The sequence below is a fragment of the Mustela putorius genome, unplaced genomic scaffold (assembly GCF_011764305.1).
Source record: "Mustela putorius furo isolate JIRA1106 unplaced genomic scaffold, ASM1176430v1.1 tig00003911_pilon_pilon_pilon, whole genome shotgun sequence".
NCBI lineage: Eukaryota > Metazoa > Chordata > Mammalia > Carnivora > Mustelidae > Mustela > Mustela putorius.
This window is the reverse complement of record NW_025422058.1, coordinates 2,580,970-2,605,693: the sequence shown is the minus strand read 5'-3', so window position 1 is coordinate 2,605,693 and position 24,724 is coordinate 2,580,970. Positions and strand designations below refer to the sequence as shown.

The 24,724-nt window shown below is 37.5% G+C and overlaps 1 protein-coding gene across 7 annotated transcripts in view; it reads left to right on the top strand.

Annotated features, from left to right (window-relative positions):
• The first annotated feature begins 1,576 nt into the window (after positions 1-1,576).
• NAV3 (neuron navigator 3) overlaps positions 1,577-24,724 on the top strand; it is a 597,791-nt gene continuing 574,643 nt past the window's right edge. For all 7 annotated transcript variants that reach the window (XM_045069074.1, XM_045069076.1, XM_045069075.1 and 4 more), the window contains exon 1: positions 1,577-1,976. In XM_045069074.1, coding sequence (XP_044925009.1) covers positions 1,905-1,976 — 72 coding nt within the window. In that variant the 5' untranslated portion in view covers positions 1,577-1,904. The remainder of the gene's footprint in view (positions 1,977-24,724) is intronic.

Genomic DNA, 24,724 nt, shown 5'->3' with positions numbered 1-24,724 from the left:
GAGACAGTGTATGGAAAGGCCAAAACGTAGTTCAGGAGCTGATTTTTCAAACACTATCTACTTTATCATGTATTTTGTTCTTGGCTTGCTTGTTTTGTGGAACCTGGCAGTGATTTCTTAAAGGGAACACATCATGCTGAACCTTTGTGCTCAGCTCTTGATTGCACAGTTTATGAGTCCTGTAAAAATTGGAACCTCTCAAGTAAATAACCAGGGTGATGAGGAATTGTTGCGGGTGCTAGAAATGGTTAACCTGGCTAAGATGATACTTGAAGAATTGTCAGATAGAAGAATAAATTAATAGTATTTTAGGTATATTGGTGATTCCAAGAATGATCATCACAAAAATATAAATAATGTACAGAAGTATTTAGGAAAGCAGAATTAATATCTAAATTAGGAAGAATTGTCTAAAGACCAGAACTGCTTTGCTATGGAAGGAACTGCCTCCCAAGATACTGTTTCTTTTTGTTTAATGTATTCAAGCAGTGGTCCATCAATTATGTTAAGGGATTTTGTGTATTAGGGCTGTGGTTCCAAGACTCAGGTCATATCTAGACTAATTAAATCAGAGTCTCTGGGTATGGGATATAAGAATCAATAATTTTTGCAGCTTCCCTATGATTGCAAAATGCAGACAAGTTTGGGAAGCTCTATAGTAGAGGGAGATTTCAACTCCTCAGTGGTTTTACTGCATCAGGAATGTCTTGAAGAGTTGGAAAAAAAATGCACATTTTCAAGCACTACCCTGTAGTTTCTACATTAGCTGTGTTGGGTTGATACAAGGAGTCTCTATGAGTAGGCGTATTCCCAGATTATTCCATTTTCTAGCAGGGTTTGGAAACCACTAGATCATATGCATTTTTTTAAAAAGAGAATGACTTATGCATTCATAATTCAGCAAGGTACCTGGCAAACTCATTTATGGGATCCTTGTGGACAAAATATATAATGTGAATTGAGACAGCTATGTGGAGGACAAAGAATGGGTTTTGGATTCAAAAGAATCTGAATTCTAATTCTAGTCTTATTACTACTTATTTATTAAACTTACAAAAAATTTACTTACCCTCTCAAACTCATCTTAAAATAGACTAACAATTTAATTTTAATTTTAAATTTAAATTTTAAATTAAATTTTAAATTTAAATAAAATTTAAATGAAGTTATTTATGAAAACTGTCAGTCTAGCATCATGTCAACATGTATTGGGCTCTTTTCTAAATTCTGTAGTTATGCGAATACTGAAATTAATGAGTAGATCCACAGAGCAAATGCACATGTTTGATGAGTGTGTATGTTTATTCTTTGTTGATTTTTAACTCTGATAACCTGTGAATCCCTGGTTTTAATACTGTGCTTTAATTCAGTTATTGTATTTGGTTTTTTAAAGACTAGAAGAGTAAAGAATATTGCCTTTCACTTGCTGTTGATTTTATGTGAAATATAATCAATGCCTAAACTTGTTTTTTTCTAAATTTCACATTTTAGATAAGAATTTTTCATTATTTGTACTATAAACGATGGGGGAGAATTAACAGTGCGTATTATTTTTTTTTTTTAAATCACAGGTTTACAGGAACTGTATAATTATTTAAAATGGAAAACTGTGAAGAAAGAAAAAGATAGCAGTTGGAGTTAAAGTTCTGGATTGAATATTTTATTTTTGAGACATCAGCACTTAAAAACGATATGCTGATTTGGAAAGTCCTGGGAGTATATTGCAAAATTCATCTTTTCCATTCAATCAATGGACTTTTTAATCTTTCCCTGGAGTTGATGAAGTTCGGAGACAGTGTTTGATGGGAAATGTGGCATGCCAGTGTTTTCCTAGTGAATGCATCTTGGATTAGTTTGCTGCTTTTTTGAAGAGATTCCATTTTGAAAAACAAGAACCTAATGTGATGGATTTATCTTCAGAGATGAACAGACATGGGAAGAATCCAGTGAGTCACAAGCTAGAAGATCAGAAGAAGGTAAGACAATTTCCTTTTGCTTGGTCTTTTTTGTTTATGCTTAGAGAGAAGTTTGTAAATTGAAAATGAATGTGCTTTAGGAAATAAAGTAACATACTATTTCATGGAAGTAAATCCTACCCTATAGCCAAGCATATCTGTGGGTTTGGATTTCATTACCAGTTGGTGGTTTTGTTTCTGAAGTCTTCTGAATTCATCCATCCAGTGGGTTGGCAAAGGACTCTATGGTGTTCTCTCACTCTTGACTTTTAGAAATCCTAGTGACCTGCTGGCCTGATCTCATGGAACAGTTTTCTGAGATCCAGGGTGAGGTATGATTCATGGGGCATTGCTGGAGTAATGGAGCAAGTTGGAGCTCTCCTAAAGGAGAACACTTGCCTTGCTACCAGTAGAAGGTGCAGTTGACATTTGCAGTTCTCCAGTTTCATGTCCTTGGGGTACATCAATATAAGCTTTCTCGTTTTTACAGCTGGCCTGGAAAGAGAGTCATGAAGAAACTGTGAGCTTTGGTTTGACTCTTCATGTTTGATGTTGAAAGAACTAATGGAAAATATAAAAATAGGGCTTTACTAATATATATATATATATATATATATATATATATATATATATATTTTATGGATTTAAAGAAGTTCTGAGTGAGAACCTGGGAATTGAGTATCGAGGTTTGCACATAAACCTCATTTTTTCTACCTTCTTAGACATTCTTACCTGCTAAACTGCTGTAGAGTGGTGAGGTCATCAGAAGGGTCAAAGATGGTGCCCAGGAGAGGAATCCCACTCATAATGAAATATATTCTCTTTCGTAGTGCTTTCATTGACTCCATTAGTACAGGAGAGGTGTGTGGGGACCCAGTCAGTTGCTGAAGCACAAAAGCAAGGAATAGAGAGATAATAGAAAGGATATTTTGTGTCAGACCTGGATCTAGGGGGCATGATTAAAGTTTGCTTTTACATCTGGCTTGGAAATTTGCTTACTAGTCATCTGGTAGTTCCAGGAGACAACTAGCTCTTTTGCAGTTTTGGAGGTAAGATGTTTAGAAGAGGTCATATAGACAATAGCTTGTTAATTTGCTCTGACATTTAGACCAGGGCTACTAGGAAAGGTGCTACATTGATTGATCCTTTGCACGACTCCAAGCAAGAATGGGTGTGCTATTAATGTCCCGTTTGGTTCATTCACTGGGTTTACCTGCAGTATAAGTAAATCATGGAAATACTAAGTAATGTAAAATCCAAGATGCCTGGAATCCATTTTGACTTCAATGTGGATATAGATTTCTCAAAAGTAAATGTGTTACTAAGAATGCTGTTGGTGTTTCAAATGGGTCAGCACTTTTTTTTTCTTCTGCTGATACTAAGGGTGTTGTTCCAAAGGAGATGGTAAGATCGGTTTTCCGTCCAAAGCACAGTATGCAATTTCTTAACTATGGGGAGCAATTTAATCATTTTTCTCTAGCTACAATTTTAAAGTGTCCTTAACCCTGATGGATTTCTCTCTCAGATTGAAGACAAGGGAAGTGGGTAATAGGTAAGCAATTAATACCACAGAATTCTGATTTTTGAAGGCAGTCTTTCTTTACTGGAAGGGAAGTCCCTTTGCAGGTGTTATCATTTTCTTTCCTGAACAAAAAATATTTTCTGCAAACACAGAAGGGATAGCAAGCTACAGAATGGAGTGAACTCTCTCAAAATCATTCTGAAAATTCCTTGTATGGAACTTTACACAATGATCTGTCATGATGCTTAGTTTCCCAGGCGAGTTCACAAAGGGCCATTCAGCTCATAGAGAAAAGTAATAGCGTTTAGACAAACTATGGAGAGCCATGATTCTGTTTGTGTTGGATGAGAAGATCCCCATCTCACTGAAACCTCAGCTTTTAGTTGATAGGGAAGTGGGGAAGGCAGGAACATTTTCAATGAGCATTATCAAGGGGAAAATGGGATTCTAATGATTTGCTAGCTACCCAGTTGATTTGAACATTCACACTGAGTAAGCTGGAACCTCAGATATTGATCAATCAATTGATCAGTACTTCAGATTCAAATTTGCTAAGTGTCAGCAGGGATATCTAGTCTCAATGACAGTTTTGTGAGTTTGTATTAAGGAGAAAAAGGAAACGTTAATATCATAAATCTTTGCAGACTAAGCTCTGGGCGCAGCCCTGCCACCACACAATTACCCGTAGAGATTATAAGAGCATTCATGTAATTACTTCAAGTGTTTGTAGTCCTTCATGATGAATTAATTTAACAGGCACAGTGTTCCACATCAGAGAAATAAAATGCATTTATTCCAACTCATGACTTAATCCAGAGGTGAAGCGTCTTTTTGGTGTAACTGAAAAATGTGTTCTTCTCATAATGCTTGGCATGTGGTAGCTATTTAAAGCAAGGTGAATTGAACTGGCTTCAGTACATGCTCCTGTTTTGAACAATGTGCCACTGATTTTTTTGTTCAGTTTACGAATAGCTCACTAGTTTTTGTTCTCCCCTTAAAATATATGAGTTTGGCTTTGTATGCTCTGCTTCTGAGTAGGAACTGTTAGGACACTGAGCGTATGAGTTTGTGAGTATGGTTCTGCTGCACACAGTGAGTCCGTGAATGTCAGGGAAGAGAGAAATTTATGGAGTGCTTACTATACCATGTGCATGCTTGGTCCTTTCCAGTTTGTGAAGAACATATATTTCTACAGAGATAAAAGGTGCTTTTTTACCTTTTTTATATCTCCTTAAGAGATTTGGTCCTGTAAAAATAATGATCAGTTCGTTAAAAATATATATACAATAATAAGAATATATATATATGTGTATATATATATACATATGTGTATATGTATATATATATATATACCATTATTCAAAACTACAGAGTTCAGAAGTGTGTGTGACTTCTTGGGCTTCTTCAAAATAATACCCCATCACCTGACTAAATCTGGAAAACATACTTGAAAGTTAAAAGATATCATATCCACAAGTGCTATCTGAAGTACTCTTCATTATGGATAAAGCCGAGATGTGAATCTTACAGGGGTTGAGAATACTTCTAAGAATCTCAAATTGACTTGGATTAGTGTAAGGCTGGGTGAAATTCAACTCACTTTTTGATTCCTGTGATGTTTATCAGTAGAATTTTCAGTCAAGATTGGCCCATAATCCCTGCTTTTGGCATTCTGTTTCTGGAATGCCCCAGATGGGAAAATTTCCGTGGCATCTGAGTTCCTGCATGCCCATAATGTGGTGTTTTATTTTTGAAAACTTGACCTTTTGACCCATGTTTTCTCACTGATGCCAGTGTGTTTGGTGTATTGTTTTCGACTAATTTCATCGTTTTATGGGATTCTTTCTGCAAAAGCCCCTGGAACAGTAAAAGCCCAGTAGGTACAAATGTCACTTCAGTTTAATTAACTGTGACCTTGAATTGAAAAGCAGAGCTCAGTAGATTTTACTGTCAGTCTAATTGCAGTAGTTTACAGCTGAGACAGCCCTGGGACACTGCATTATTGCTCCATGAATATTTTGTGTATTAAACCAAAGCATTTGTCCTAGTCCACAGTTCGCTAGGTATTGCTAAAAAGGATAGCAGGATACATATTTTGAGATTGTAACAATGAAATGCAATACGTATTTAGGGACCGGTTGGAATGCTTTTGTTTCTCTGTTCCCTAAAGCAGAAAGGGATGACAGTATTATTGCTTGTTTGCAGAGATTGACATTCATGGAAATGTCTAAGATTGATGTCATCACATGTTCTCATTGCCTAAAATCAGGTCTTTCACATGCTAGTTAGCATTATTTTCACACTGCCTTGCTAGATCCTCCAGATAAATTCTAACGCATCTTGTCTTTATATATGATGGCGGTTGTTTCAGAAGTAACACAGTCTGGGTGTAGTGAGTGAGAGAGTCTGAGATGTGGAAAGCCATGTTAAGTGAGAGAAACAACTGAGTTAATTAATAGAAGAGGAGGTGCTGATTTGGAGAAAGCCTGCTGTTTTAAGGGCAGCCCCACTGGTATTGTGGCCTTAACATCAAGGTTAGGTTGGAGATTAGAAAAAGCTTCATCTACCGGTGACAATGAGGGCTTCCACAGTGTCTCTCCACATAGACTAGTTTTCATTTGTTTGTTTTTCAGTTGACTTCAGACAGAAGTGTGGTCTAGCCGTATCATCTCTGCATACAATGTGAGGCTACTCCAGTAATGTTGCTGAAAACCTTACTCATGATTACCAGTGCTTGAGAGAGTAAAGACAATTTATTAATTTAAATCTAGCCTAATTCTTCTCTTAGTATCTTTCTTTTTAGTGTGCTGATTCTTTTAGACAACATCTGTCGCATTTTCTTGCAGTATTGGTAAAATAGCATCATTTTAGTGTCAAAAAGTATATTGGGATTGTCATCACAGGTGTTGAGAACTACTTGATATTGTTTCTGTTGGAAATTGATTAAAAATCTGTTTTCTTAAGAGAAAATATGAAGATAAATCACTTAAGAAGAGAAGGTTTAGGATAGATCCAGGCTTTTCATTCTTAGATCTTCTTGAAGGATGGACTCATTCAGTGGTGTTTTATTTTTATAAATCTGCCTGACTTTTTTTTTTTGTTAGTGTATATGAGGTATGTTAAAAGGACTTTTAGGGATAATGTCGTTTCTGAAGCAAAGTTACATCATTTATTAATCATCTGATTGTGAAGCATGACTGCTAATATGAGTGGATTATCTAGTGGTCTCAACAAAATTGATTAGTCATCTGGTTACTGGTTATCCAAACTTTTAATTTTTGAAATTCATTGAGCAGCCATTATGCAATTCCGTTGTATAAATCTGGAATCCAGGTACAAATACAAATATGAATGTCATGTTCACAAGAAACTGGTACTGGAATTGTGGCATACTATGATATCATTAAAGATTGTCCCTATTTCTCCCTCTGCCTCATCATCTCTTAAAAAAGGGTACTGCAAACAACTGTCGCCAACCACTTTACCAGGAGTTCTCTAGGGATGAGTTATATAAGGTGGGCTTTTCTGTGAAGCAGTGATTCTAGAAATTTCTCTCTCAGACTGAAATTTCCAAGTTCAGACTTGGATAGAATTTCTTTTAAATCTTCTATCATATGATAGGTGGTTTATATGGCTACCTGCCTTTTGGGTCCTGGCAGCAGACATATTCAATGTCAACAGACTTGGGCTAATGGGAAGAACTGGAAATAGATAAAAGTGAATACTGTATACCATGCTTAATGGTTCTGTTCCTTTGTTCTAAACTAGACCATGTTCCATTTCCTGATTGGTGGATTTTAGATATCAACAGATGTAATGACTGCATATTCTTCCTAGAAATAGATAGATAAAACTGGCAGGTCCAAACTAGATGATACTTGAGTTTTGTGATACATGTTTTATGCATTTTGAAGACAGAATTATATGTAAATTCTTGTTATGATTACTAGTTATCATTAATTGTGATCTCAACAATGACTCCTAAGCTATAAGATTCAGTAAGTTTTAATTCCTGTTTCTTCTTAAACCCTTTTTCTTGTCTTGATATTAACATGTGAGTTCTGATTTTTATCATTCCATAAAGGAATGATGGAGACTAATTTTTTCTTCTAAAATATGTTGGAAAGGGGCGCCTGTGTGGCTCAGTGGGTTAAGTTGCTGCCTTCGGCTCAGGTCATGATCTCGGGGTCCCGGGATTGAGTCCCACATCAGGTTCTCTGCTCAGCAGGGAGCCTGCTTCCGCCTCTCTCTCTCTCTCCCTCTCTGCCTGCCTCTCTGCCTACTAGTGATCTCTTTCTGTCAAATAAATAAATAAAATCTTAAAAAAAAAATATGTTCGGGGTGCCTGGGTGGCTCAGTGGGTTAAGCCGCTGCCTTCGGCTCAGGTCATGATCGCAGGGTCCTGGGATAGAGCCCCGCATCGGGCTCTCTGCTTGGCAGGGAGCCTGCTTCCTTCTCTCTCTCTCTGCCTGCCTCTCTGCCTGCTTGTGATCTCTCTCTGTCAAATAAATAAATAAAATCTTAAAAAAAAATATGTTGAAAAAATGTGACCATATACAATGGAAAAAACTTGAAATACACTAATATACCAGTTTCCTCTCACCTTTCTATACATACATACATACATCCTTCAACAGATTTCTGTGTTAATGTTTATAATATTTATATTTATACACACACACAACTTTTTAAAGCAAAGATTAGAATATTGTGTGGCCTGTTTTGAATGGCTGATCATGTCATTGTCAGTTTCTCCTTAAGATTGTCTTCCTAAAAGGCCTGGGGCTTTTCTCCATTTGATCACATAAATACATACTTTTGAATATAACACAATGATTTTGAAACTGTAGTTTAACCATATCTGTTTCCTCCTTTGAGATTCCAGGTAAGTATAAAAGGGTGGACTGAGATTTCACAAATCTTACCCTGAGGTAACAAAGTAGCAAAACCTTGGAATGCATGTAAAAATACCATTAAAGAGTATTGAATGTTAAAATTGGGTGGGAGAGGAAAAAAAAGACTTTTGCTCATTTCCAATGGCCAAAGATGAGATTAATCACAAAATCGGGGTGTACTTTGGTACCGGAATGGAATGGGAAACAAGAACTGGATATATAAAGAGAGAGGAGGAGTCTGAGATGACCCCTGAGTGGATTGACATGCCCAGTGTGTTTCTGTGTACAGCAGGCTACCTGCTGGTGAGCAGAGCCATCTGATTTCATAGCCCTGGGACAGGGTAGACAGAACTTTTTGTTTTCCTTACACGTGGACTGACCAGATTTCTCCCAGGCACAATAGTCAGTGAATGTGCCATGCCTGGAATAAGAATTACATGAAAAAAAGCAAATTTAATGATATGTTATAAAAGCAGTGGACATAAAAAAAATTGTCAATTTTATTTGCAAATTTGGAAAATTTTTATGATAAACAGAAAACCATTAGATCTTCAAAGTGTGTTCTGAGGAACAGCAGTAGTATTCTCATCAGGGAATGTGTAAGAAATGCAGGGTCTCAGGCCCTACACCAAACCTGCTGAATCAGAATGTGCTTTTTCACAAGATTTCCAGGTGATTCTCATACACAGTAGTACTGGAGAAGCACTGGCCGAGAGCTCATGCCTGGGGCTCCTCAGTGGGACGAAGCTTTGTTTACCCATTGTTGCAATAAAATGCCCTTTATTTTCTATCTTCTGGTTCCCGTTTCCTTTCCTGACTTCTCTCCCAGTATTTCTGGAACGATCAGCTAAATAAACTACTTTCACAGGAATCATCGTTTCAAGGTCTACTCTGGCAGAAACCTAAACTAAGACATTCTATACTAGGGCTCTAGTATCCGTAGTGTTAATTTGTTTCAGTCAGCTAGTGTTGGACTCTATGTTAGCATAGTTATTTGGAATTCAAGTTTTTCAAGAATTCTTCTACCTCTTTTATTCATTCCTATTTTATTCTTGGATATCTGCAGTGCACACCCAGATAATAATATCAACACTGTACAGTCCCTGTCAATTAACAGGTGATCTGCACCCAGGCCAGCTGCTGCCACCTCCCACTGCCAGGCCATTGTCAGTGGCCTCTGCACAAATTGCTAATTGACCCAAGAAGTCGCTGGAGGAGCTGTGAGCACCTTTGCCCATCTTCTGCCTTCACCTTATTAACTAAAAAAACAAACAAGACACAATTAGTGAACCTGGTGTTTGGAGTGGGTTCTTGTGTGAAATCTTTCCATTTGTTCCTCTTTTCCTTTGCAATTCCTTGTTGGAGAAGCTCTATATACACAAAACAATCTCTACATGGAAACGAAGGACTAGCATTATAAAAAGAGTATCCATATAAAGGCTCCTAAACTCTCCTAAAAGTAGATCTTCTCTGAGAAACTGTAATGCCTCAGTTCCCGGAGCCAGATCTGGTTTCCTACTATCCTCAAAGCTGGAATCACAGCTCCAGTGAACGGATCTGAAAATACTAACCGTGTTAGTTGTATGGATGAAGATGAATCGTGAACCTGCCCCAAGAGGAGGACTCTGTTAGGGGAGTGGATCACAAATGAACAGTACGATGGAGAAAAAAAAATGGTGATACCCATGATCTTATGTTAATTAGGAAGAAACACGGCCCAATAATAAAACTTGGCTCAGTATTTCACACATGACCTCATCAGTCAGGCTAGCAGTGTCTTTGGGAGGATCCAGTAAAAAAGTAGCCTCGTAAATAGTTAAGAGCAAAGGATCTAGAATACGACTACCTGAGTTTGATTCTTGGGTCTGGTGCTTCCTCAGATTACTGAACCCCTGTCTTCTCTTAGTTTCTCTGTTGTGTTATTTTATAAAATGGGAGTATTGAAAAAAAAAACCCACATATATAAAACATTTGGAGCAATGTCTTGCACCTAGGAAACACTGAATAATTGGTAGTTTTGAAGGGTGAACTACAGTTGGGCATGGTTTAAAACTATGTATAAAAACTATGGGGGAATATATTAGTAAGAAGTGATGCATCTTGATTCTTACATTCTATAATTTCTGTGCCTTACTCTCCTGAGCTTGACTCTCCTCCTCTATATAATTTAGGGATCAAGAGAGCTTTGAGATTTTAGAGAGACACTGACTCGGGACTGCTATTACTAGTCTTTTAGCGGCATTGGGTATTGTTCCAGTTGGCATGGGACCCTAAGCAGTGTTTCTTACATGATATATATAGGAAATATATTCACAATTTCCAACCACTGACTTAAAAATCAATTATAGGATCCATCCCCTATCTGTATTGATTTTCCTTAACTCAAAAATAAATTTGTTATATACAATCATGTGTATATTTCATAGAAGAGCACAATTATCGTACTTCAATTTAAATCTGAAGATGTCAGTTCCAAGAATTAACACAAGAAAATACCTTTTTATCATTTTCGAAATCATTTATTATGATCGGTTTTCATGTTTCATGGAACTAGCTATTCTTTATAAATGTTTCCTGACACATATCATGGTAAACAGTGTAGCTGTGTAAAAGTTAATAAAAATGGGCACTGTTACATTGCCTGTTTAGAAGTAGTTCTTGTGAGTGTTTTTGCATAATGGTGAAGTTGTTCCTTAGTGCCCAGTGGATAGTCCTTAGCGAAGAATGTTCTACACATTCTTCTACAGAGGGTTCTCCGTAGTGCTTGCTCTCTTCCAGTTAACTAAGCCATTGTTTCAGAAACAGAGATGGAGGTTAGTGCATTCAGGATAGTATTGTTGCCCTTAGTTGTATTACACATTGCATTGTAGCATAATACTTTGTTTGAAGATGGAAATTATCAGTCTAAGAATCAAGCACAGATTTAAAAGATACGATGTTTTTACTGACTTCAGTGTGTATTTATATATTTATTGAGTGCCTACTAACACTCTTCGGTAGATAACAGTAATACATTTTACTGTGTTAACTGCATTACTAATGGCTAAATCCATATATATCCATCACTTCCGCCTTGCATAACAAAGCGGGTTGGGCTTCTAACTAATATTTAAATAGCAAGCAATCTGTAGTTTACAAAGGACTTTTCCTTGCATTTCTGTCCACCCTCACAACTTGTGGGTCCAATACTTTTACTGTCCATTTTAGCAATGAACTTGTCCTAGACGAGAGAACTTACCAGGTTGTACCTCCTTCTTTGGGTCAATGGTCTATGATTTTATTTTAAAGTTTATCTACCTATGTTTAGCATGTTTTCTATGTGCATGGAAATCATTTCTTAATCTAACATATTAATGTATTGTTAAAAATCTTTTTGAAAGATATAAATCTATGGAAGACTTTCTAGTGTTTCTGCTAAACTTTTATGCTATGTGAGTCTGAGTATAATACTTTTCTAAGCAAGTGGTTTTCTTTTTTCTTTTTCGTTTTAAAGCAAATGTTTTTCAAGAGCCCCTCCCAAATGATTTTGAAAAGATGTGAAAAATGTGAGCCCAGATTTGGGAAACTGCATTTCTTTATTGGCATTCAACCTGGTTTGGTCACATTTGACTTGTCACATTTGGGAACTTACACTCAAGGTTCTCTATCTATCTTATTAAAGGTGACGGATTTCATTAAATCACATTAGGAAGCTTCATTTAATTGTTAGGAAAATATGTTGTAAGGAACACAGGTCACATTTAAATTTGATAGGCTACATGGAGAAAAATCATTGCCAGTCCACACGGGTAGGGCCACACTCCATCTCAGCTTCTCATCAGCCAGCAGATAACCCGCAAAACTTGGCTCCCTGGTCTCCTGGCTGTGCCAGTGACACATGTGAGTACACGCAGGTATGTAAGCCACTGTGCTCTCCTGGAGGGAGGCAGGATGTTCTCTTGGACCACATTCACATTCAGAATTTGCTCATCATGGTGGAAATGAATGGAAAGTGGGATCTGTCCTGGAGATAAGACTGTTAGCCATTTTAACCCATGTCCATTTTTTTGAGGGAATATTAAAAAATAAAATGGATACGTGTCCATCATTGGACCTAATTTATAAGACGTTTGATTGATCTAATGCAAAATGAAGATGAGAATAGTGTTCTATATAAATAGCCATTTTGACTTTATACTGTAATAAGTATCTTTCAATAGTGCTCCAGTTACAAGAATCACATTTTCCTTTAGGTGTGTTTTCACACATACTAATAACCTTAAGGGATTAATTTAAATGGGCGCATTTAGTTCTGAGGCAAGACGGCCCCTCCTTAAGAATGTGCCTGAAAGCACATGAATTCTCCTGCTTATTTTTCACATTTTCTGCTGGTAGTTAATTTTACACCTTGTTTATTGTTTTGGGGTTTTTTTTTTTGTTAACATTAGTTGTTCTCCCTTGAAACTCTTACTAGCTGCTTGATGAAACAGCATTGTTAGGTGCCATGTAGTACTTTTACTTCATGCTGTCTCAGTAAGGAGGGCTTCTATCTTTTAACAGTTGCTGGTATTGGCAAATCGTCGTGCTTGCAAATAACAGATAAACAACACCTTGCAGGGACTTGTCACTCTCTAATTAACACTGGGAAAGGATGAGGGTTAAACTCAAAAAACAACATAATGCCTTACTCTGCTTTGCTTTGTAAAATATTTTTATAGAATCATGAACTGATGCAATGATTTCCACCTTGCTTTGGGGGAAGAGTACAATAAAAGTTAAATAAAAATGTGCCTTCACATTTCAGTCCCACTTGTTATTTTAGAAATGTCTTTCATATCCATTATCAGGTACCAAATTAGTGTTCTGGCTAAGTATATGATACCAAGAGGATTCATGGATATAACAATGATTTTCTTTTTAATGCATCCGGATTTATCACTTGCCTTCTGAAATGACTTTCTAGTGCATTTTGATTACAATCTGAACTCTTTGACATGGCCCATCGGGGTCCAGCATAATCCAATTCTCATTCTCCCTCCCATTTCCTGCCACCTTTCTCTCCCTCATTCTGTATGAGGCCTGTTGGTGATCCGCCAGTACGTTCTTTGAACAACCAAGGGCTTTCTCTCTTTCAGGTCTTTGCACTGTTCTTTCTGCCTGAAGTATCTGTTGCTCTATTTTTTTGCGTGAATGACCTCTCATCATTCAGGGATAGGGTATTAATGTAATTTCCTCCAGAAAGTGCTTCCTCGCCCACTCCATCATTGTGTTCTGTTGATTTTCTTTCTAGTAATCCTTTCAATGTGTCCTCTTACCCATGGAACTGCTTGCTTGTTTATAGTCTGCCTCTATTAGGTTAAGGACACTATCTTTCTTGGTCAGCATTGTGTTGGAAACCTTGCATGTGGTATAAACTCAAGAACTGTTGCTGTGGAACAAAGGAGAAAAATCCATGTAAATCCACAAACAACCATTTATTCAGCAAAGGTTTCGTGAGTACTTGCTAAATTGGGGTTATTTTTTTTATAAAAAACTAAAGAAGGAAGATTAAAAACAAAAACAAAAAACCATCTTACTCCCAAGCAGTTCTCTAAAAAATCATTAAATATGAAAATGGGCAAACTTTCACCCAAGACAAGGGCATTTTGGTTGGAGTAAATGCTTATGAAGATTCTCTGCCCAAACATACCTTTGGAACTTTATTTCTCTCTATGAGGGAAGAGTGGAATTTTCTTTTTGAAAGATTTATTTATTTGAGAGAGAGAGAAGAAGACAGTCCACAGCAGGGGAGGAGCTGAGGGAGAAGGAGAATCTCAAGCAGATTCCGGGCTGAAGGCAGAACTGGATTTGGGGATCCCTCCCATGACGCTGAGATCTTGACCCGCACTGAAACCAAGAGTCAGAGGCTTAACTGACTGTGCCACCCAGGTGCCTCAAGAGTGGAATTTTCAAAACACAACTATCTGTGCAGCCTCCTCTATTTTCACTGACTCTCTGAATCCTTTCAGCTCTAGAAGGTGAGAGAAATAACAGGTCTAAAAGTTTAAGTACTTTCATTACAAACCATCTAGCTATTTATTTATGAATTAATCCATGGTATTTTGTAAGTAGAAGAGATGATACCTCTTAGGATTTAAGATGGTTGGATACTGACTGATCTAAGTATTTCTGTGATATTTGGACCTTGTCTATTTAAGCAGTATCAACAGTGAAAGGCTAACATTATTGAACATGTAAGGTTTGATTGTTTTTACTCACAAATAGAGGGTAAAAGGATAGTCCAATTTTATTTAAGTTTTGAAATCATTATAAGTGCCTCACCTATCATCTTAGCACAGACACTATCAACTTCTTGAGTAGTAGTCCAGAATTCTGATTATTTAGTGGACAGTGGAAAAGGGCAGAGTCAGTCCTACTTACCCATGCAAGTAGAGCTAAACCCATCTCATCAGTCCATGCTATTGTTTTTTGCTGCCAGATGGTGCTGACAGGTGTTTCTTTATAGCCGAACTGGTAATGGCAACTAGTGGTGGATGTTCTCTGACAGAATATGATCTGCTTCCTAGGGCTAAGCTGGGCTATATTTTTGCCACTACCTGCAGTATTCAATGTTCCTTCTTTTCAGGTAAGATAATACCCATCTCCCAGACATTGGCCAGCACCAGGGATGCTGTTTCCAGGGTATTTGTCCTTCAGGCATTTAGATATCATTTTTGTCTCCTAGACCTCATTTTTCTTTTCTACCAACAAACACAATGTTTTACACCCTTTACCTGGGTAGTTGGCCTCTTCTAAAACTTCCTTAAGCCCTAGAATCTGAATCAGTGACTCCAGGGTAATTTCCAGCAGCTCACATGCTAGGAAAGAGAAAATACCAATATGAAAACTATACCAATATATTCCGTAATGAGCCGTGCTGCTGTGTAAAGTATATTAGTCAACAGATGTGTTGCTTTCCTTACCTCTGTAGTATTAAGCATATCCATTCTCAGAAACATTCTGTAGTATTATAATTTATACTGACCACCAGCTAGCTTCTTGCACCTGAAGTCTTAATCTGTTAATTCTGATAATATCATTTGGCCAAAAGTATTAGGATTCTTTCCTTGAAGAAAAAAACTTTATTTTTGGTAGTTAGGAGAGCACTTTCCTGGGTAAGAAAATATAATTAGCCCTTTATATGCTTGTTTTATACAGCTAGATTCTTTCCAATATTCAGAAAGACTGGGAGTCCATTAGCACACACTGTTGTTTTATTTTTTTCTCAAAGATAATGGGCTTTTCATACTCTTGTTTACAAACATAATTAAAAATAGGCTTTTATGGAGAGGAACTTAATTCTAATAGAATGTTGATTAACCAAAGTGTTATTTAGTTTTTTCTAAAAATCTTTGAGAGCACCTGATATAAATTTAGGATTATTCTAAGAGAAAGCAAAGCTAGAGCAGCTACTTCAAAGTAGAAAACAGAGCTTAAAAAGTATTCAGATGCTCTATCTGTGCTTACTGATACAGTATCCACTAGGCACTGTAGCTATTACAATTTAAATTAATAAAAATTAAAGAATTCAGTTCTGCAGTTTCAACAAGCATATTTCAAGTGCTCAATCTTTACATGTGACTAATGGCTACCATATAGGAAAACACATTTACATATTTATAGCAAATTCTATTGGACTGAAATACAGTCCTGGTTAGAATGCAATATAGAATGGGAAAGTAGGGGTATCAGAATCAGAGTTAGAACAATGAAAGTCAGAGGAACAGAACCGTCATGGAAGGTGTTTGGTCTTCCTTTTGCACACAAAGTTGGAGTGGGAAGCCATCATTGTTCCATGAAAAAGGGGATAATAACCTTTTTGCTTGCCACTAATTTAGTAAAATAAAGTGTTTGAAAAGATGTTAAAAGTCAGACCAATTACCAAGTTAATATTTAAAATGTTTTTATTGCTTATTTTTGCTTACATGGACTAATCCAAAGCACCCTACTTTAAGAGCAATGAGTGGGATGATCAGTTTTGCGTTATATATAAAGAAAAGAATTTGAATTGTCATAAGCTCTTATCCATAATAAATTAGTTGATAGTAAACTTTCACTACTAAACCAACATGAAGACTTTCCAAAAATGCTTTCCATGATCTCGTGGGGAACTAAATGCTGTTTCAAATCTTAGAACATGACAAGGTTGTCAGCCAACAAATGAGTCTCAGGGCAAAAGTACAGAGGTCAAAAAGGATCTCAGAATACTTGCAAAAATACATGTAATATTCCTTATCATTTTAGCAAATGATTTAACATCATGTTTATATCCATTTATGTTGTAGTTCAACTTGTCATATATATTTTATTGTCTTTTTGCCAAATGATAAGATGCACAAAGCCATATGTTTCCTAAGCTCCTCTTGGACAGAAATTTTACTAAAGCTAGAACAAGAAAAATATTACCCACTCAGCAAGGACTTTGTTAGTTAAATTTGTGTTCTAGAGGTGTTGTTCCAGAATGGGTATTATGGAAGCCCATTTTCCATGAGGTCATATCAGATCACTTTGGGTACAAATTGTAAAACCAATGGTACCTCAGAAAAGCTTGATGAAACTGTTATATTTATTAAAAATGAAAGAATATCATGGAGTTTAAATATTAATACAAATAAGATACATGAATACTTAATTTACCAGAAATGTGAAATCTCAGCAGACTGAATTGTGTTCCATGTAGTAATTACAGAATGATAAAGCCAAAAAAAAACCCCAAAAAACCAAAAACCCCCAAAAAACCTTAGGGATGGCATAGTTCACTCTGAAAGTAAGAAATCTGAGGCGCAGGGTGGCCATGTGACTTTTTCAAGTTCACACTATTGAATACTGTCAGAACTGTGATCAAAGATACATACAAAAGTAGTTTTGATTCCACTAGTTGATTTTAATTTTTTAAATTGAATTGAATCTTTTAAGGATGTATTTATTGATTTTAGAGAGAGAGAGCTTGAGCAGGAAAGGGAAAGGGAGAGAGATTCTCAAACAGTCTCTGCACTGAGCGTGGAGCCCAGTGTGAGGCTTGATCTCATGACCATGAGATCACGACCTGAGCAGAAACCCAGAGCAGACACTTAACTGATTGTACCACCCAGGAGCCCTGATTTAATTTTTTTTTAAATCAGGCAGTCCGTTACAATATTTAACATCTTATAATTCCCACATTTTATTTTATTTTATTTTTTAATATTTTATTTATTTATTTGTTAGAGAGAGCACAAGCAGGGGGAGCAGCAGGCAGAGCAGGTGAAGCAGGCTTCCCGCTGAGGAAGGAGCCCAACGAGGGACTCAATCTCAGGACCCTAGGATCATGACGTGAGCCATAGGCAGCCTCTTTTTTTTTTTTTTTTAAAGATTTTATTTATTTATTTGACAGAGAGAGAAATCACAAGTAGACGGAGAGGGAGGCAGAGAGAGAGGAAGGGAAGCAGGCTCCCTGCTGAGCAGAGAGCCCGATGCGGGACTCGATCCCATGACCCTGAGATCATGACCTGAGCCGAAGGCAGCGGCCTAACCCACTGAGCCACCCAGGTGCCCCAGCCGTAGGCAGCCTCTTAACCAACTGAGCCAACTAGGTGTTTCGTAATTCCTACATTTTAAAAACATAAATTTATATATGTATATACCAATGATTCCCAAATTTAACACTCTCAGAAATGCTTGTCTTAATTTTATGGGCTAATACATGTGTACTGTTAGAGGTGACCAGTGATAGGATAGGAACAACCCAGTAGTACACTTGAATTGAGCTTCATTTGCCATCTTCTTGCCAATTTCAGACACTGATGTTCACACCCCACCTTGTGTTGTAGTTCCTCATGACTGCAACTATTTGTTTGGTGACTGCAACTATTCAGGTACTTTATGTCCCCGGTCTTAAGCATCTCTGTATCCTGGTGCTTAGACTTAGGCCTAGTGCAGTCTCTGTTTTTGTTGATTGAATGAGTGAACGATCAGAATAATCTATCCTGTAAAGATCTCATTTTGGTTAAGTACCTATAAAAATAATTCACATGAAAAATATAGTCTGAAACTTAAAAATACTCTTTTTGTCTCTTCTTCTAAAAGAAAAATTTTAATGTTAATACAGCATTGTTTTTTGTTTGATGAGAAAAACAAAATTATGTAACTTTGATTCGTTTAAAAAAAAAGAAACTTTTTCCCCCCAAATTTCAAATCCCTTTTAGAAAAGAATTATAGTTGGCTCTCTGGACACTGAGTAGCGGGCGATGAAGGCAGTGGACTGTAAGTTAGCACTAGGTATAGCAAAGTAAAACCTAGGGATGACTGGTAGGAGCAAGCTAAAGAAACTGTCCATTTGGGGAATATTCCAGAGCTTTAAGTAAAGACAGGTCAGCATCCAGGAATCTGAGTTTCTCAAAGCAGTGTAGGAGCATCAAGCCCCATCAAAGCAAAACAGCCCAGATTAGCTGAGGCTGGAGATACAATATCTAAATATTGAAAGAAAGATTGCATAACGAAAAAACTTGAAGAAGATCTTGGTAGCATGAAATAGTAGGAAAAACATGGGCTTTGAAGAGGTAGTAGTTCAAATTCTGGCTCCCTCACTTAATAGATCTGTGAATTTAGTTCAGTAACTTAACCATAGTGAGACTCAGCTTTCCTTATCTGTAAAATGGGTTTGTAATGTTAGTTTCCCTTTCCAGAACATCGCCTGCCCAGAGACTACTAGTCAGCAAGCATTCTCTTACATAGGGCAAATGTGGATGCTCTTTTAAAATCACTTCTACTATCTTTATTTTGTAGATGACAAAGTAACACTATGTTCCAACAAATATATTGGACATCATCTTAGCAAAAAAGCTGAAAAGTACACTTTCTTAAAAGAAAATTTGCAAATAATATTTGTCCATACTTGGATCAACAGAGTGTATAAGTGCATATGATGTGTGTGTGCTTATTATATTGTCCATCAAGTATGATTTATGGATGTGATACATACTACACAGACATGTACACACATACACTCTGTAGTTAGCCAGTTGGGAATATCTGAAAATGACAGGTTAATTTATAATCAGGGAAATGTCATATGTAACAAAAATTGACTGATTTAAGACCTGAAAGTATTATTTTATACTGGGGTCATAGTTGAAAAGAAAATTAAAATTTCACTCTTCTTAGAAATCATTTCCCAGTGTTCTTACGGAGAGAACCTACTTTTGTTCCTCTTTTTGGATTCTAGTGACACTTAGTTGAGTGGTGTGGAGGATGGTAAGGGATTGCTGCTGCTGAAGTCCTATAATTATGGAAGAAGATAATTGTCCACGGACTAATGAGAAGGTTCACAAAATCCCTTATCCCTGACAAGGAGGTCAGTGGACTTTGGAGAAAGGAGTTTTAACCTAGTTGATCAGTTTAACTTTACCATCAAATCATATAAAGTCCCTTGCTGAAGTCTTAGCTTAAAACAATTTGTTTTTTACATAGAAACAATAATGAAGAGAGCCACAAGAGGACATCTTAAACTGACCTTGAATTTTAGTCATCTACCACGTATGTTTTACAAAAAATAGAGGTTAAAGGCATGGGTTCTGAAGTGGGACAGGCTGGGTCCAAGCATCAGTTCGTCTATTTCCTAGCTGCATCAGCCTGGTCAGGTGCCTTAGTCTCATGCTTTCGTTTCTTCATCTGCAAAATAGGGACAGTAATAATCTGTCTTCATAGGGTTTTTGAGAACATTAAAGATGCAACAGCAGATTCCCAGCAGGAGGAATGATGTTAAGATCCCACACTTGTGGTTTAAATAATTCATATCAGTGTGCTTATTCGTGGAGACTGATCATCAGGGGATTATACATAGAAGCTTATATGGAATTTGTGAATAGGCACAAAATTTTGCAGTGATTAGCGGCATGTTGTCGTCCTATAGATCTGTGTATGATTGTCAAGATTACTCTGTCTTTTCCTTGTGGTCATAGCTCCTTTAGCCTCAGTTTATTCATTTGAAAGATGGGGGTCATATCATTAGACGGTTATGATAATAAGGGTGATAAGCCATGTTAAGTCTCACTGTACAAAGCTCACTGTTCATTAAAATCACTGTCTTCTTAACAAAATCCCTCAGTGAATTATTTTCAATTTGAAACCTAATTTCTTAAAAGGAAAGTTACGATTAATTTAAAAATCTGTTACTTCTATCCATCTCAAACACTTTGAGAGATATTTGTCTATTTTATTAACTCTTGTGGACAATGGGATAAATTTTATCTGCTGGATTTCCTTGTAGGTTTTTAGGATTATTTTCTGTGGGAAACTTTACAGCATGAGTGTGATGTTCCTTATTTAATTATTTTGTGCAAACTCCAAAGTTGAAGATATTTCTGGGAGATATATAAAATATACATACAGTCAATCCTGTTAAACTCTACACAGATAGAAGAAGCTGGTACTTAGAGAATAACCAGATTTTTGAACTAGCCAATGTCGATACCTTGAGTGATTGGGAAGCCTTCTACTTGACCCGTCACATTCAAGCGTGTCAGCTGATTTCAAAATTTGAACATATAGCATATTATTCTAGATTTGCATATCTAAAACTGAGTGGCCCAGGAGGCAATCCTATATGAATATAAAATTATATGCATATATATATGTATATATATGATCTTGGATTTATGTATGCATATTATATGTGTGTTTATCTATGTGTGTGTTTAGATATACTCCGATACATTCATATGTGTGTAAATACACTCTCATATTTGATATTCATGCTAATTAATAAGAAAGTCTACCTGATTTTTAGTAACATGATGTTATGAATTTCTGAGATGGTTTAGGAATTGTGAAATATATTTTTCGTTCTGTTGAGGCAGATCATCTGAAACAGGATTCAGGGGTGGGTCACTGCGTTGTTGTTAGAGACTAGAAATTCTGGGCCTCTTGTTGGGCAAGCTCTGCAGGTGCTTTGCACAGTGTCTGGCTCTGAGACCCGCTTTGGATCCTGCTTAGCTCATTGGGCTTTCCTCCCAGGTTTTTTGATCAGAAAACTGAAGGCCAGCTGCTGCCTGTCATTAGGAAGCTTAGTGAAAGTCAACATGGGACTGAAAGCTGGCTGGGGGCTGGTGGGGCACCGTCCACACGCTGCCTAAAGGTCACCTAGAAAAGGGCTTTCTAATGCTGCTGAGGACTTGCTGCATAACGTTCCTGCTCTAAAGCAGCCCCAGAGAGGTAGTAGATCAGTTTCAGGATGTTCTGTCATTATAGATATGTCTGGGAAATTTTGAACAAGGCTTGGGTGAGAAAATGGTCTTTCCTTGATGGCACGTATATACTATTAGATTTGAATCAAGAGATTCCTTTTGTGTTTCTCTGAAGCTTTCACTGAAGTAGCTCCCTGTCCTTTCCTTGTCTCACAGCAGTCTTGCCCACTCATTGGCTTCTGTAATAGAGCCTTGAGGGGATGATTTATTTGCTCACCTTCCCTTAATGAAGACAATCAGATTTTGCCCTGTAGCCTAACTGTTCCCAGTCTCTGGTCTGGTATTTTTGGTTGGTGCTACTACATATGTCATGCTTGTTTACATATGCTAAATGGCTAAACTTTCCTACATTTCTCCAAATATTTTGGCTGAATATTTCCTCTGGCAGTTGATTAACCAGGTTGCCCATATACTAGGTATTGGGAATTTGTCCTGCTTTTATCTGACTATTTTATACAGTGGTGTATTTTTGTTGAGCAAAGCCCATTGGAGGAAAAGAAAATGCTGACATTTGAACGGCAAGCCCAGAGGGTGCAGGAAATGCCAGAGGAATTCTACAAATAGCCTTTCTCAGTGGCCTAGACAATTGGGATCTAATTCTTCTTGGGGAGCAGATGGAGGTGGTAAAAACTGAGCCGCTAAGTGGCCTGAGTCTCTGAGTTAAAGGGCTTGGTGCTGTGCCCTGGAAACAGCCCTGCTTTTTTCCAGCCTGCAGCAAGGAGAGAAGCCAGCTTCCAGGGAAGACTGGGCCTGGGAGAGAAAAGAGAAACCCACACCGCCCTGGGATGGCCAGAAATGATTCGTTTTTAAAAATAATGGATCTGTTGAAAAGGAATGCCACTGTCGTACCAACACTATTAACACTCATTAACTCTATGGAGTGTGTGTGTGTGCGTGCGTGCACGAGCGCTCGTGTGCGTGTATTTTTATCCCTTAGATTTTAAACAATATAAAGCGGATTAGATCTTACTCCACCACATTAGCTTCCCTCTCTCTCTCTCTCTCTCAATCTGTCTCTCCCCGCCCTTTCTCCTCCCCTTGCTCTCTACTCATCCCTCCCCCAGCTCTGCTTTTCCCTCTTTTTCTCTTTTTCTCTCTCCCAAACAGCCAAAGGATTGTATTTGTGTGTGTGTGTGTGTGTGTGTGTGTGTGTGTGTGTGATTTGTGGGGGGTGGGGGTGGGAGGGAGGGAGTATTTTGGGCAGAAGTGAGCAAAAACAAGGTGTTTATAGCTTGTTAACTTGTCTAATGTAATGCTCTCTTCTTGATATTTAACCTTCTACGTCGTATCCCACGGTTGCCGTCTAAAGCCTGTGAAACTTACACGTTTACTGGCACAGCCTCTGTCACGTGTTTAGTTACTAATTTTCGAACAAATTATACATGATTTTTACCTCTTCTCGTTTTCAGCAGATCTATTTAATGCCAATGACTAACAAAATCATAAAAGGAAAATCTTACTAAGTCCCCATGCTCTTGGAACAATAATAAAAAAGAGGCTAGGAAATTGTCTTTTAGCAGAGGAATTTTGGGTATTATCTCACACATTTACAACTACAGACACTTTATTTAATCATTTCTATTGCCCACAGGGGAGGTGGGGGTGGGAGCTAGGTAGTAGCTCATGTACACCTATTGAAAATACTGTCACGTCAAAGAGAGTAGCCACACAGAATTCTATAATCATCTTCTAGAATCATCTATCCCTGTTAAGAAAAAAAGAAAAAAAAAAAAAAAGAGCCGCTTAGCCCTTCTTCTGGTGTTTAAATGAACATGCCCAATTATTTTAACCGGTTTCCACTGACTTGTCAAAAATCCTTGTGTATAATAATGGTGTGCCGGCGGCAAGACTGGACAGAAATACTGTACAGTAATTGATTTTGTTAGCTGAACATCTGGCAAAACAGCCTGGATATTTACTCGGAAGGAATGTTCCCCAACCAGAATAAGTTCACGGTTAGGTTTTAGGGCACTAAAGTGCCAGATCAGGCTGCACTGGGCATAAAACACATAGATGACGATAGGCAAGTAAGTCAGTGAAAGAAATGAGGAGAAGATGAGAAATAAGGAGAAGGAAATGAGGAAGAGAAGGAACACTTAGAACACATGGACTGGAGGTTAGAGGACATTTTTTCCAGACTTCCTTACTGGTTTCAAAATGGAAACACACAGTGATTGTAGGATAATTATTTTACTTCATATGATTTGTAGTTAGCTATTCATTTTCTTTTTTTAAATCTTATTTATTTGTCGGGGAAAGAGAGAGCACAAGCAGGGGAGGAGCAGGCAGAGAGAGAAGCAGACTCCCCTCTGAGCAGGCAGTCTGATGTGGGGTGCCCCGCTGAGCAGGGACTCAATTCCAGGACCCTGGGATCACGACCTGAGCCAAAGGCAGATACTTAACTGACTGAGCTGCCCAGGTGTCCCTGCTATTCATGTTTTTTTTTTTTTTTTAAGATTTTATTTATTTATTTGACAGACAGAGATCACAAGTAGACAGAGAAGCAGGCAGAGAGAGAGAGAGAGGAGGAGGAAGCAGGCTCCCTGCTGAGCAGAGAGCCCAATGCGGGGCTCGATCCCAGAACCCTGGGATCATGACCTGAGCTGAAGGCAGAGGCTTTAACCCACGGAGCCACCCAGGTGCCCCTGCTATTCATTTTCTTAAATGGGAGTTTTGCTTTTATAAATGCCACTAAGGAAAACCCAACTATGAGGGAAAAAAAAAAAAAAAAAGAATTCATTATTAAAATATAGTATCTGCCAAATTGCATCTGTGAACTGAATGAAGTTCAGTACTAATGGTTATGATAAACACTGTTATTTGGTTTGTTTCCTAGCTAACCTGTCTGGTGTGTGTATCTGTTTGTTGTGTGGTTTAGTTGACTTTCCCATGGGTGTATGATTTGACATGGGTGTATGTTTTGACAACAAAAGAAAGTTCACAGTGTGTTTTCTCTCACCCTAACTGATTTCTCTAAGTGGGCTATAAGTTACAGATTGCACTTTGGACCATAAAACACAGCTGGGGATATTTTTGTTGTCTTTTTAATTCTGTGGATCTTGTGTTAGCATATATTTCTTGTGGGACATTAAGAAAAATGTGTTCTAAGAA